This window comes from Scyliorhinus torazame, chromosome 7 (genome assembly GCF_047496885.1).
Source record: "Scyliorhinus torazame isolate Kashiwa2021f chromosome 7, sScyTor2.1, whole genome shotgun sequence".
NCBI lineage: Eukaryota > Metazoa > Chordata > Chondrichthyes > Carcharhiniformes > Scyliorhinidae > Scyliorhinus > Scyliorhinus torazame.
Window position 1 is genome coordinate 255,481,429 of NC_092713.1, and position 15,102 is coordinate 255,496,530.

Genomic DNA, 15,102 nt, shown 5'->3' on the forward strand with positions numbered 1-15,102 from the left:
GTGGCTCTTGATGACCCCTTCCATCACTTCACTGATGATCAAGAGTAGACTTGTGGGGTGGTAATTGGCCGGCTTCAATTTGTCCTGTTTCTGATGTATAGGACATCCCTGAGCAAGCTTCCGCATTGCTGGGCAGATGCCAATGTTGTAGCTGTACTGGAACAACTTGGCTAGGGGCTTAGAGCAGGTTCTGGGGCATAAGACTTCAGCACTATTGCTGGAATATTGTCAGGACCCATTGCCTTTGCAGTACCCAGTGCCTTCACATAAGGAGCCTACGAAGGGATTTAGATTGGTTTAAGTGAGTGAGCAGAAATTTTAAGCAGCTTGAGTATAATGTGGGAAAATGTGAATTTTCCACTATGGCAGGAGGAATAGAAAGGCAGCATATCTTTTAGATGGTGATAGATTTCAGAACTATTGATGTAGAGGGAGCTGGGTGTCCTGGTACACGAATTGCAAAACGTTGGAATGCAGGTACAGTAAGTGATTCGGAAGATAAATAGAAAGTTGTCGTTTAGGGGAGTGGAATGCAAAAGTAGGAATGCTTTGCTGTAGTTGTTCAGGCGATTTGGAGTACTATGTATAGTTTCGGTCTTTTTTTTTTCAAGAAAGGAGTAAATGTGTTAGAAACAGTTCAAAGTTGGTTCACTTGACTGATACCTGGAATGGGAATTTTGCTTATGAGGAATGATTGGACAGGCTGTGGCTGTGTTCGTTGGAGTTCAGAAGAAAGTTGTGACCTTACTAAACATACACTATCCTGAGGAGACTTGACAGAGTGGATACTCAAAAGATGTTTCCATCTGTGGGAGAGACTAGAACTAGAGGACACAATTTAAAAGTAAGCTTGTTTGATTAGAAGTTTATCTCTCTGCCAAATATTGTATCAAGGTTGTAAACCGCCTGGGTCAGCATCAGTTTCCAGGGCGAGGAATGGAGCTTGTGGCAGGGGCTGAAGACAATGGTCTTCCAATATTTAGGAAATTTCTGCTTTTCTCTTACTGGATGCCGGAGAAGCAGCATGACCATTTAGTGAGGGAAAAGGTTGAGAGGAGTCATGGTGAGGTGGAGCTGGATGTTGGCAGCATTTCTTTCCTTCATTTTTTTCATGGAATGTAAGTGTCACTGGCAGGGCCAGTTGTCCATCCCTACGTGCCCTTAAACTGAATGACATGCTGGACCATTTCAGAGAGCAGTTAAGAGTCAGTCATATAGCTGTGGGTCTGCAGTCATGTGTAGGTCACAGACCAGGTAAGGATGGCTGATTTTCTCGAGGACATGAGTGAACCAGATAGATTTTTATGACAATCAAAGATAGTCTCATGGTCACCCTTACTGAGACTAGCTTTGAATTCTGGATTCCATTAATTGAATTTAAATTCCACTAGTCGCCATGGTGACATTTGATCCCCTGCACCCAGAGCATTAGCCGGTGCTTCTGGTTTAAGTGTCCAGTGGCATTATTCCATAGCATACTATTGGGACTCCAAGGGGACTCGAGAAATACTAGGAGTCCAAAGATAAATAATTGCTGGAATTATGGTTATATCTGTGTATTTATTTTCTGTTTTTTTAAGCAAAACTGTGGAAGACCGAGGAATTGAAGTCTTCAACACCTCACTCCAACATCATCCAGGACAAAGCAGTTTGATTGGAACCCCAGTCATCATTATAAATATTCACAATGAACAGTGGCAGCAGTGTGTACCATCTACGTGATGCACTGTATGAACTGACTAAGGCTCCTTAGCAGCTTCATAAACCCACTTACCTCCATCATCTAGAAAGATGTGTGCAGCAGATGCATGGGAATACCACCACCTGCAACTTCCCTCTCCAAGGTACATGCCGCCCTGACTTGAAACTATATTGCCGTTCCTTCATTGTCACTGGGACAAAATACTGGAACACCCTTCCTAACAGCTGAGAGGTTACCTTCACAATGTGGACTGCAGTGGTTTAAGAAGGCAGCTCACCACCACTCTTGCGGGCAATTAGAGAAGGACAATAAATGCTGGCCTGCCAGCAACTCCCACATCCTATGAAAGAATAAATGTTTGAAACACTGCAACTTGCACCCCATTTTTGAAGTGAGTGCCCCATGAAACAATTATTCAAAACCTGGAGTTTCATAAAATCATCACGTGTACAACGAAACCAGTTAAACTTATGATAGAAACATCTTTCTACAAGTCCTACTGGATTGCTAATCTATCTCATCCACAGCTTCAGTTACACAATTAGAATCAGTAATAATTATATTCAAAGCATGCATGCACTGTGTTCAAGGTGATCAGCCGCCACTATAAATTGTAGCTTGATTTGATTTTAGTAATGGTTATATATAATAGTGAGTCTCTGTTTGTACTTTCATAACAGAAGCAAAATGCAAAACTTCAGAAAATGATTTGGAAATTCTACCTGTTGTAAGGCCACGCAGCAATACTCTTCCAAAGAGCTTTGGTTCCTGTTTGGAACATGAGCAAAGAGATGTACCTAAAGAAACATTTGAGAAGGAGAAAAAGCCATCTAAGGAAGCAACATTAGAAACCATCCTAAAAAGACTTAAAGAGAAACGAGCTGAGGAAGACTGGCCAGAGGATATCAAGGTATTGTTTAGATAGCAGCCTTTTGTCCATAGCATTTGGTTGATCTTGTACCCGCCCCCCCCCCCATCCCCCTGCGACGAACAGCTCCTCAAACACGGTCACAAACATCCCCCACCTTTTCTCAAACTCCCCTGCTGAGCCCCTTAACTCATACTTTTATCTTCTCTAACTGCAGGAAGCCATACAGGTCGCCCAACCATGCTGCTACCCCTGGTGGCGATGCCGACCGCCACTCCAGCAAAATTTGTCGCCGTGCAATCAGAGAGGCGAAGGCCATGACATCGGCCTTCCTCCTCTCCATGAGCTCCAGCTTCTCTGAAACCCAAAATATTGCCACTAAATGGTCCGGGTCCACCTCCTCCTCCACTATCCTGGCTAAGACCGTAAACACTCCCGCCCAGAATCTTTCCAATTTTTTTGCAACCCCAAAACATGTGTGTGTGATTCGCTGGCCTCCGCCCAGACCTCTACACTCATCTGCTATTCCCTGAAAGAACCCACTCATTCTCGCCCGAGTCATATGCATCCTGTGCACCATCTTAAACTGTATCAGGCTCATCCTTGCATGAGAGGAGGTCCCGTTTACCCTTCGCAGTGTCCCACTCCATACTCCACAATTGATCTCCATTCCCAACTCCGTTTCCCATTTCTCCTTGACCTTCGCCACCCGCTCGCCTCCCGGCTCCCCCAGCCACTTGTACGTATCCCCAGTTTTTCCACCCCCCCCCCCCCCCCCCCCCCCCGCTTTCACATCCGGAAGCAGCAGTCGCTCCAGCAGGGTGGTATCCCGACAATCTAGGGAACCCCTTCCAGACCTTTCGTGCAAAATCCCTAACCTGTAGATACCTGAACTCACTATCTCTCGGCAGCTCTATCCTCTCCCTGAACTCTTCCAGACTGGCGAACCCTTCCTCCAAATACAAATCCCTCACTTTGACCAGCCTCACTTCCCTCCACCTCCTGTATACACTATCCATCCCCTGGCTCAAACCCATGATTCTCGCACAGCGGCGTTGGCACTGACATTCCTTCCACCCTAAAATGCCGCCTCAGCTGATTCCATATCTTCACCGTGGACTGTACCACTGGGCTCCCTGACTACCTACTCTGAGCCATTGGCAATGCTGCCGTCACCATAGCCCTCAAACTAGACCCCTTACAGATTCCTCTTCCATCCTCACCCACTCTACCCCTTCTCCTTCCCATCACCGCCGCACCTTGTCCACATTCGCCGCCCAATAATAATGAAGCAAGTTCGGCAACGCCAACCCCCCCTGCTGCCCCTGTAGCAGGGTCCTCCCCACCCTCGGCACCTTCCCCACCCATACAAAGTCAGAGATGATTGTGCCCACTTTGCAAAGAAAGGCCTTTGGCATAAAGATTGGGAGAGCCTGTAAGATAAACAAGAACCTTGGCAGAATATTCATTTTCACCACTTGGACCCTTCCCGCCAACATTAAGTGCAGTGTATCCCACCTGTTAAGATCCTCCTTCTCTAGCTTTGTTAAGTTCCACTTATGGAGCCCCGTCCATTCCCTCGCTACCTGAATCCCCAAATACCTAAACCTATCCCTCGTTACCATAAATGGCATCCCCCCCCTAAATTAGCCCGCTGTACCAGTTCATTCACCGGGAATACCTTCCACTTATTCCTATTTGATGTAATTATTTTAACTGCTTTTTTAAAAATTTGATTTGAAGTTGTGCTGCTTTTATGGATTAAATATGGAGTACAGGCTGCACAGTTGCAGCTGGATGTTTTGGAGTGAGGATTATTCTTGAAATTGTGTAGCTTTTTATAGAGATTTAAGGCTTAGATTAAACATATAGAAGCTTGGTTAATTGTTTCCTGTCTCGTGTGGAGGACAGGACAATATAGTACAGAACAATACACTGTTGCATTATGAAAATATCCTTAATTTTAATGGACTGAATTTTCTGAGGAACTGCAATCATCATCTGGTCACCACTGCTCTCGCAAATTTCTCAGACTGTCGTTCCACTATGGCTTTTCCAGAAATATGAGCATGGCATCATTTGGGGAACTTAATCACAGGGAAGCACCCATTTTATGGCGCTAGCTGCTGTACGGCAGGTTTAAATGTCCAGTTTGAATGATAGTAAATGGGTGAATGGGTGAATGTTAGGGAATGGGTAAGGGAGGTGGTTGAGATGGTATTCGGGACTATTCGGGGGTTGTCAAGGGAGTGGTAATGGTGTCAGTGTGAATGATTTGTGGGGGGGGGGGGGGTCAGATGTGTAATTACCCAGATGTTTAGACTAGGTTTTAACCTGTCTAACCTTCCTTGGCTAACTATCCAGTTCAGTACATTGGAACTGTTTGAATCTGAAGTCTCCGACTTTATCTTAGAGTCGAAGGCATTCATGGACGGTCCTGGGAAGCAGAGGAATTGGCCATTGGAAGTTGAAATTTCCTGGGCAATTGCTACATGGGCTCACACAACAGGACTTCCCATAAGGTGCCAATGCTGGACATTGGACACACATCCAATCTCCAATGATTCAGAGACTGGAAGATTTGGGTCTACATGCTAAAAAGGGGGCGAAAAAAATCATAATTGATCCAGACTATTTAAAATGCAAATAGGAACTATGCACAAACTTTAACTTTACAACATGTGGGGTTTTGTGTTACCATTGAAATTTCACATTGTTTAATTCTAAATATATCTAATCGACAGGAAATGAGACAAAACCATTTAACAGCAGAGAAGATCGCCCTTCAGAAGAGTCTGTTATATTTTGAGAGCATTCATGGACATCCGGTATATTTACTTTTATCTATTTTAGGACTTGTTGATCAAGCATAATTATTGGCACTTTTGAAATCTAAACTTTAAATGTCAACAATTACATTATTAAATGTGTCACTTCAATGTAAAATATCAATCTTTGTCAAGTGAGGAGTGAATTTGATGAAATTAAGAAGCAAGATGTTTTAGAGCTGATTCGAAAACTGTACAAAACGGAGTGCAAATTTGGAGGTAACCAGTATTACATTTATTGTTTGTGTAGTATTGTGTTTTTATTCTGTTAATCCAGCATATGATTCATGTGAAATAATTTTGTATGATGTACAGTTATTGCCTTTTGGAATGAAAACTTAACATTAGCTAATATTGAGAAATTGCTTAATTGTAATTTTTTTAAAACCAGTGATTCAGGTAACATTGCAAACTTCCATGGTGAAGCTAAAACCATATGCAAATTGTCTGAAAATTATATTGGGGTTAGACTATTGTGTTCCCTGGCATTGATAAAGTTATATGATTGAATGAATGAACAAGATAATAAATAAAACAGCAGTGAGTTATTTTAAGAGCAAAATTAGTCAGGGCAGCACGGTGGTGCAGTGGTTAGCGCCAAGGATCCAGGCCCCGGGTCACTGTCCATGTGGAATTTGCGCACACTCCAGGGGCAAAATTCTCCCCCAACGGCGCGATGTCCGCCGACTGGCGCCCAAAACGGTGCCAATCAGACGGGCATCGCGCCGCCCCAAAGGTGCGGAATGCTCCGCATCTTTGGGGGCCGAGCCCCGACATTGAGGGGCTAGGCCGACGCCGGAGGGATTTCCGCCCCGCCAGCTGGCGGAAACGGCGTTTGTTGCCCCACCAGCTGGCGCGGAAATGACATTCGGGGCGGCGCATGCATGGGAGCGTCAGCGGCCGCTGACAGTTTCCTGCGCATGCGCAGTGGGGAAAGTCTCTTCCGCCTCCGCCATGGTGGAGACCGTTGCGGAGGCGGAAGGGAAAGAGTGCCCCCACGGCACAGGCCTGCCCGCGGATCGGTGGGCCCTGATCGCGGGCCTGGCCACCGTGGGGGCACCCCCTGGGGTCAGATCGCCCCCCCCAGGACCCCGGAGCCCACCCACGCCGCCTTGTCCCGCCGGTAAATAGCTACTTTAATTTACGCCGGCGGGACAGGCAATTTCTCGGCGGGACTTCGGCCCATCCGGGCCGGAGAATCGAGCGGGGGGGGCCCGCCAACCGGCGCGGCCCGATTCCCGCCCCCCGCCCAATCTCCGGTACCGGAGACTTCGGCAACCGGCGGGGGGAGGGGATTCACGGCGGCCAGCGCCCATTCTCCGACCCGCTGGGGGATCGGAGAATGACACCCCTTGTTTCTACGTGGGTCTCAGCCCCACACCCAAAAAGATGTGTAGGGTAGGTGAATTGGCCAAGCTAAATTGTCCCTTAATTGGGGAAAAAAATAATTGGATACTTTAAAAAAAAAAGTAAAATTAGTGTAATAATTGAATGTTCTGTGTATTAACTGTTTAGTATAGACATTGAGACAATGGAACCATCAATGAAAGGAGCCATCTCACTAATTATACTGTAAAAGTGTACAGTTTGCTGTCCTGTTTAGTACTCAACATCTAACAAAGTTTGTCTAATTTTTCAGGTTACGAGGGAAGAAAGGCAGCTAGTGAAGCCTTTATATGATAGGTACAGACTTGTGAAACAGATGTTGGCCAAAGCAAGTGCAACACCAGTAATTGTAAGTGTGAAGCTCCCTTAAAATAACAAAATTAAATCTTGCATTTTATACAGTGCCTTCAATATCGTAAAACGTCAGGCACTTCACAGCAGCATATTTGGACAAAACTTGACACTGATCCAGAAAAGGAGACAAAATCTACCTCTACGAACAAACATTTAGTCACTTGCCCTCAAGAGGGCTTTAAAGGAGGTAAGCGAGGCAGAGTTATTCAGGGAAGGAATTCTAGAGCTTGTGGTATAGACTGCTGAATGCGTGCCTCCCAATGTTGGGATGAAGGAAGTGGGACATGGGCAAACAGTCCAGAGGTAGAAGAGGAGGTTGCAAAGAAGGGTGAGAAGAGGCCGTGGATATGGATTTGAACACGAGTAAGAATTTTAATATGAAGGTATTCGGGGCTGCAAGCCATTATGGATAAGTGAATTCAAGGGTGATGTGTGACTGGGATTTAGTGAGAGTTAGGATATAGGTAGCAGAAATTTGGATGTGGTGAAGTTTCCAGAAAGTGCAAGATGTGATGCCAACCAAGATGATATTGGAGTGGTCTAGTCTAGAGGTAGCAAGACCATGGATGAGGGTTTCAGCAAAAGATGGACTGGGACAGGGATGGAGACAAAACATAATGTAGAGTTGGAAGTAAGCAGTCTCTGTAATGTTGAGGTTATGGGATGAGTGGATGAAATACGGCGGCATGATGGCATAGTGGTTAGCACTGCTGCCTCAGCGCCAGGGACCCGGGCTAGATTCCGATCTTTGGTGTGGAGTTTTCACATTCTCCCTGTGTCTGTGGGTTTCCTCTGGGTGCTCCAGTTCCAACCACAGTCCAGAGATGTGCAGGTTAGGTGGGTTGGACATGCTAAATTGTCCCTTATCCAAAAGGTTAGGTGGATTACTAGCTTACGATAGGGTGAGGGCTTTTGCCTGGGTAGGGTATACTTTCAGAGGGTCGGTGCTGACTTGATGGGTGAATGGTTTCCTTCTACACTGTCGTGATTCTATGAGATAGGACTTTAAGGTTGCAAGCAGTCTGGTTCAACCTGAGATGGTGGCAGGGGAACAGAGTTTGCAGCAGGAGCCAATTTTTAATTGGAGCTCAACCAGGGCTGGGTGCAGTGCCGGTGATCTGACACCATTGAGATAGTACAAGAATCAAATTGGAGGTGAGGTAGAACTGGGTGCTGATCAGGTGTAAGCCATTTAAGTAAGAACATTAATATCAGAAATAGTGAGTGTGATTTTTCCCATCGCGTTAAATACGGTGCCGATCCTGTTGCTCTGGGAGCATATGGGAGAGGTTCAAAACAGACCTCACCGGGCCTGTCGCGATATCTGGCATGATCGGGATCACTCCCTTGTTGGGCTTGATCATATTTAAAGGAATCTTTAGGCTGATCTAAGTGTGCGCGGCTGGCCGGTTTGAGGCTGCAGCCTCCCGGCTCCCATGAGTCACCGGCATGGCCTTATCCGAGCGCTGACTAGTACTGCTCTCCACAAAGGGAGACCAGGCGTGATGGCTACTCCAGATAGCTCAGAGGCTAATGGATTCCCCGGGTGGTGTCCTGGCAGCACCACCTGAGGGGGGGGGGGGTGTCCAAGGAGGCACTGCCCATGAAAGTGAGGGGGGGGGGGCGCCGCTCCATAATGGGTTATGCTCACTGGGGGGAGAGGGGGGTATGGCGGCATGAGGCATGTGGGGCAGGGTTACCCTCATGCTTGTGACTTTTATTGATGGGGTAGAAGGTTGGGGGTGTTGCCCATATCTGTGGGGGTGTGGGGGACCCTCAAACCTCACTTTAAGATCTGGGCACCCTTTTAAAATGGCACCCCGATCTCGGAGGAACCAGTCTGGCTGGGGAATTTAGTTCCCCACTGCAGGAAATAATTCTTGGATTGTCTGGTGAGAAACTGCCCAAGACCCCAAAAAATGAGTGTGTAGGTGAATACAGGTCTGGATCTAACCCAAAAAGCCAACGGGAAGTAACCCGCCCAAAATGACGATTTTTTGGGGGTGAATTGCACCCAGTAGCAGGAGTAAACCATATGATACCTTGAGCATGCTTTGCCATTCAGTATGATCGTGGCTGGCCATCTATCTCAACTCCACTTTCTGGCCCACTGCCCCCATCCCTTGAAGTTTCATCAATTCATTGTGCGACTGACTGACAACCAGCTGTATAGGATTTACATTGGGTGTCCCAGATCCATCACAGTGACTGATAATAGTAAAATTGTCTGTCAAAGGTTACTTAATTTTGTTATGGGTCCGGACCAGAACCCCACGTTTGGTCAAGATCCAGGATTAGAACCCAATTTGCATTTGGTAAAACTGTAAGTAAATGTTACTGCACCATGGGAGTGATATCACTGACCAGCAGAGAGCTTTTCTATTAAAGTAACTTTATTTTGAACACAGAATTAAACACATTAACAACAAAGAAATGGCTTTACAGTTAACAGATACAACATCTCATCTTGCTTCCTGAAACCTGCATCTATATTCCAATTAAACAAACACATCTATTTCAAATTCCATTTATGTATAAAGTTAACCAGTTTTTACTTACCTTGGTGCGAAAACCTTGGAGAGAGAAACCACTTTTTAGGACCAAGTTGAAAACCTTCTGCCCAGCTTAAAGACCTGACCCTTTCTATTAGCTACACCAGCTGCACTTAAAGCACACAATATTCTTTTGTCTCTTGTTACAAGATATGTCTTGATTTGTTTAGCCAGGCTCCAACTGTTACAGCATTACATTAGCTCTATCTGCAAACCGATAAAATGGCTTTTAATATCTATCAGCAGAACACTTGCCATGCAAAAAAAATCATTGATTACCGCACTTTTAATCATATCTCTAGCAACCAAATCATCTGTAAGCATTTTAACCTAGGTTTTATTAATACTTTATGATTTCTTATATTCATAATTTTTAAATTTATTCTAAATTTGGCAAAAGTACCCTTGTAACTACTCTGTTTGAATGGTATCCAATCACAAAATTATTCCAGCCACTGATTAGGAAGAAAACCCTAAGCGGATACTTGTCTGAAAATGTGTTTTCCTCCTGGGTACATGAGATGGTACAGAATTGTAAACTGATTCAAAGTTGTACACCAAACTTTTGAAGAAGCAATGACAGTTTAACACAACTTCTACCAAGTTCAAAGCAGTTCTATTGCCAGCATTGATGTAAAAGAGGTGGTGCCACCTCTTGGTTAGTCTTGCGCAACTACCTGTTTTAAAATTTTAGACCATGGCTGATTTCACGATGATCTCTTAACTGTGAAATTGCTCAGTTGAATTCTATGCTATGCAGCAGATGGAATATCCAGAAGGAAAAAGGTAAATGGAAGTGGATGTTCTTTTAGTGGGATCTAGTGGTGTAGGAAATTGATATACAGTGTTTTGTACTTATTACTTCACAAGTATGTTGAGTTTCTTGTTTACGTCTTGGGAATCCATGCACTATAACACTCTGCTGGTGAAGATTCAGTTATTATAAACTCAATGGGTGCACTTGTAAATAAGATGTTCCTAATATTTCAGCCCCCTCTTGTAAACACTTTAAAATTGTTCAAGAGCCCAAATTACATAGAGCATTACAGGCCCTTCGGCCCTCGATGTTGCGCCGACCTGTGAAACCACTCTAAAGCCCATTTACACTATTCCCTTATCGTCCATATGTCTATCCAATGACGATTTGAATACCCTTAGTGTTGGCGAGTCCACTACTGTTGCAGGCAGGGCATTCCACGCCCTTACTACTCTCTGAGTAAAGAACCTACCTCTGACATCTGTCCTATATCTATCTCCCCTCTATTTAAAGGTATGTCCCCTCGTGCTAGACATCACCATCCGAGGAAAAAGGCTCTCACTGTCCACCCTATCCAATCCTATGATCATCTTGTATGCCTCAATTAAGTCACCTCTTAACCATCTTCTCTCTAATGAAAACAGCCTCAAGTCCCTCAGCCTTTCCTCATAAGATCTTCCCTCCATACCAGGCAACATTCTGGTAAATCTCCTCTGCACTCTTTCCAATGCGTCCACATCCTTCCTATAATGCGGTGACCAGAATTGCACGCAATACTCCAAATGTGGCCGCACCAAAGTTTTGTACAGCTGCAACATGACCTCGTGGCTGCTAAACTCAATCCCTCTACCAATAAAAGCTAACACACCGTACGCCTTCTTATCAACCCTCTCAACCTGAGTGGCAACTTTCAGGGATCTATGTACATGGACACCGAGATCTCTCTGCTCATCCACACTGCCAAGAATCTGACCATTAGCCCAGTACTCTGTCTTCCTGTTATTCCTTCCAAAATGAATCACCTCACACTTTTCTGCATTAAACTCCATTTGCCACCTCTCAGCCCAGCGCTGCAGCTTATCTATGTCCCTCTGTAACTTGTAACATCCTTCCACACTGTCCACAACTCCACCGACTTTAGTGTCATCTGCAAATTTACTCACCCATCCTTCTACGCCCTCCTCCAGGTCATTTATAAAAATGACAAACAGCAGTGGCCCCAAAACAGATCCTTGTGGTACACCACTAGTAACTGGGCTCCAGTCTGAACACTTCCCATCAACCACCACCCTTTGTCGTCTTCCAGCTAGCCAATTTCTGATCCAAACTGCTAAATCTCCCTGAATCCCATGCTTCCGTATTTTCTGCAGTAGCCTATCGTGGGGAACCTTATCAAACGCTTTACTGAAATCCATATACACCACATCAACTGATTTAACCTCATCCACCTGTTTGGTCAGCTTCTCAAAGAACTCAATAAGGTTTGTGAGGCACGACCTACCTTCACGAAACCGTGTTGACTATGTCTAATCAAATTATTCCTTTCCAGATGATTATACACCCTATCTCTTATAAACCTTTCCAAGATTTTGCCCACAACAGAAGTAAGGCTCACTGGTCTATAGTTACCGGGGTTGTCTCTACTCCCCTTCTTGAACAAGGGGACAACATTTGCTATCCTCCAGTCTTCTGGCGCTATTCCTGTTGACAAAGATGACTTAAAGATCAAAGCCAAAGGCTCAGCAATCTCCTCCCTAGCTTCCCAAAGAATCCTAGGATAAATCCCACCCGGCCCAGGGGACTTATCTATTTTCACCCTTTCCAGAATTGTTGATACCTCCTCCTTCAGAACCTCAAGCCCTTCTAGTCTAATAGCCTGAATCTCAGTATTCTCCTCGACAACATTGTCTTTTTCCTGTGTGAATACTGACGAAAAATATTCATTTAGCACCTTTCCTATCTCCTCGGACTCCAAGCACAACTTCCCACTACTGTCCTTGACTGGCCCTACTCTTACCCTAGTCATTCTTTTATTCCCGACATATCTATAGAAAGCTTTAGGGTTATCCTTGATCCTACCTGCCAAAGACTTCTCATGTCCCCTCCTGGCTCTTCTTAGCTCTCTTTTTAGGTCCTTCCTAGCTAACTTGTAACCCTTGAGCGCCCTTACTGAACCTTCATGTCTCATCTTTACATAAGCCTCCTTCTTCCTCATGACAAGTGTTTCGACTGCCTTAGTAAACCACGGTTCCCTTGCTCGACCACTTCCTCCCTGCCTGACAGGCACATACTTATCAAGGACACGCAGTAGCTGTTCCTTGAACAAGCTCCACATTTCCCTTGTGCCCATCCCCTGCAGTTTTCCTCTTCATCCGATGCATCCTGCCTTATCGCATCATAATTGCCTTCCCCCAGATATAACTCTTGCCCTGCGGTATATACCTATCCCTTTCCATCACTAAAGTAAACTTAATCGAATTGTAGTCACTATCACCAAAGTGCTCACCTACCTCCAAATCTAACATCTGTCCTGGTTCATTATCCAGTACCAAATCCAATACGGCCTCGCCTCTCGTTGGCCTATCTACATACTGTGTCAGGAAACCCTCCTGCACACATTGGACAAAAACGGACCCATCTAAAGTACTCGAACTATAGTTTTTCCAGTCAATATTTGGAAAGTTAAAGTCCCCCATAACAACTATCCTGTTGCTTTCGCTCCTATCCAGAATCATCTTTGCAATCCTTTCCTCTACATCTCTGGAACTTTTCGGAGGCCTATAGAAAACCCCTAACAGGGTGACCTCTCCTTTCCTGTTTCTAACCTCAGCCCATACTACCTCAATTGACGAGTCCTCATCAAACGTCCTTTCTGCTACCGTAATACTGTCCTTGACTAACAATGCCACCCCTCCCCCTCTTTTACCACCTTCCCTGAGCTTACTGAAATATCTGAACCCCGGCACCTGCAACAACCATTCCTGTCCCATTCTCGAGGAATTAAGGGCTATGGAGAGAGAGCGGGTAAATGGAGTTGAAATCAGCCATGATTGAACGGTGGAGTGGACTCGATGGGCCGAATGGCCTTCCGCTCCTATGTCTTATGGTCTCATGGTCCCTGCTCTATCCATGTCTCCGAAATGGCCCAACATCGAAGTCCCAGGTACCAACCGCAAGTTCACCCACCTTATTCCGGATGCTCCTGGCATTGAAGAAGACACACTTTAAACCACCTTCCTGCCTGCCGGTACACTCCTGCAACTTTAAAACCTTACTCATGACCTCACTACTCTCAACCTCCTGTATACTGGAGCTACAGTTCAGGTTCCCAAGCCCCTGCTGAACTAGTTTAAACCCTCCCGAAGAGCATTAGCAAATTTCCCCCCCCAGGATATTGGTACCCCTCTGGTCCAGGTGTAGACCATCCCGTTTGTAGAGGTCCCACCTTCCCCCTTAAGGATCCCGAAATCCCGAAAATTGGGCTGAACTAGTAGCTTTTGGCTTTGATGGATCAACTTCATCTCGCCTGCTTCTGTCTCTGATACATTAAAAGACTGAGCCTCACTAGTGATGTCATATCTCTGAAGACACGTGCCCATTCTTTTTTCCCCACCCTCAATCCCTCCTCCTCCAGCAAATTTAGGACCGAGAACCGTCTTGGGAACCTGTCAAACATCTGGGGCGGGATACTCCGACACCCCGCCGGGTCGGAGAATCGCCGGGGGCTGGCGTGAATTCCGACCCCGCCGGTTGCCGAATTCTCCGGCACCGGAGAATCATGGGGGCACTATTTTGCCTTCGCCATGGTCTCCACCATGGCGGAGGCGGAAGAGGCCCCTCCACTACGCATGCGCGGGGATGCAGTGAGCGGCCGCTAACACTCCCGCGCATGCGCCGCCCAGCAATGTCATTTCCGCGCCAGCTGGCAGGGCACCAAAGGCCTTTCCCGCCAGCTGGCGGGGCGGAAATCAGTCCGGCGTGGGCCTAGCCCCTCAAGGTTAGGGCTCGGCCGCTCAAGATGCGGAGGATTCCGCACCTTTGGGGCGGCGCGATGCCGGACTGATTTGCACCGTTTTTGGCGCCGGTCGGCAGACATCGCGTCGATACCGGAGAATTTCGCCGGTCATTGGTCTGTGTTACAATTCTCATGGGAGGTAGTGGTATAGTCACTGGATGAATAATCCAGAGATGCAGAATAATGCTCTCGGAACCTGCGTTTAAATCCCACCACAGCAGATGGTGGAATTTGAATTCATTAAAAGTCTGATGTTGACCTTGAAATCATTGTCAATTGTTGTAAAAACGACTTCCGGGTGCGGCGATGACCAGCTGAGTCGCACGTTTCGGCAGCTCCCGGTGAAACGGACTTTTGGGCTCTTGATAGGAGCCCCAACGGCAATTTTGACGGCTAAAAACACTGTGCGGTAAACCAGAAGGGAATCCCCCCGGATACGGATGAAAAAAGGAGGAGAAAGTGGCCGGATTGCAGTGGATCCTTTAGAACAGCGGCAAGGAAGGCAAGCAAAAACCAAGATGGCGTCGGAAGGTGGCAGTTTAACATGGGGCCCTGAACAACAAGAGTTCTTGAAATGCTGTGTGGAAGAGCTCAAAAAGGAAATGAAGAAAGAGCGGTTGGCCCCGATACTACAGGCGAT

The 15,102-nt window shown here is 46.1% G+C and overlaps 1 protein-coding gene across 7 annotated transcripts in view; it reads left to right on the forward strand.

Moving 5' to 3' along the window:
- The window catches only part of fam13b (family with sequence similarity 13 member B), a 190,423-nt gene that overhangs the window by 154,216 nt on the left and 21,105 nt on the right, over positions 1-15,102 (forward strand). For all 7 annotated transcript variants that reach the window (XM_072512300.1, XM_072512303.1, XM_072512307.1 and 4 more), the window contains 3 exons: positions 2,383-2,612; positions 5,315-5,398; positions 7,038-7,133. In XM_072512300.1, the coding sequence (XP_072368401.1) occupies positions 2,383-2,612; positions 5,315-5,398; positions 7,038-7,133 (410 nt within the window). The remainder of the gene's footprint in view (positions 1-2,382; positions 2,613-5,314; positions 5,399-7,037; positions 7,134-15,102) is intronic.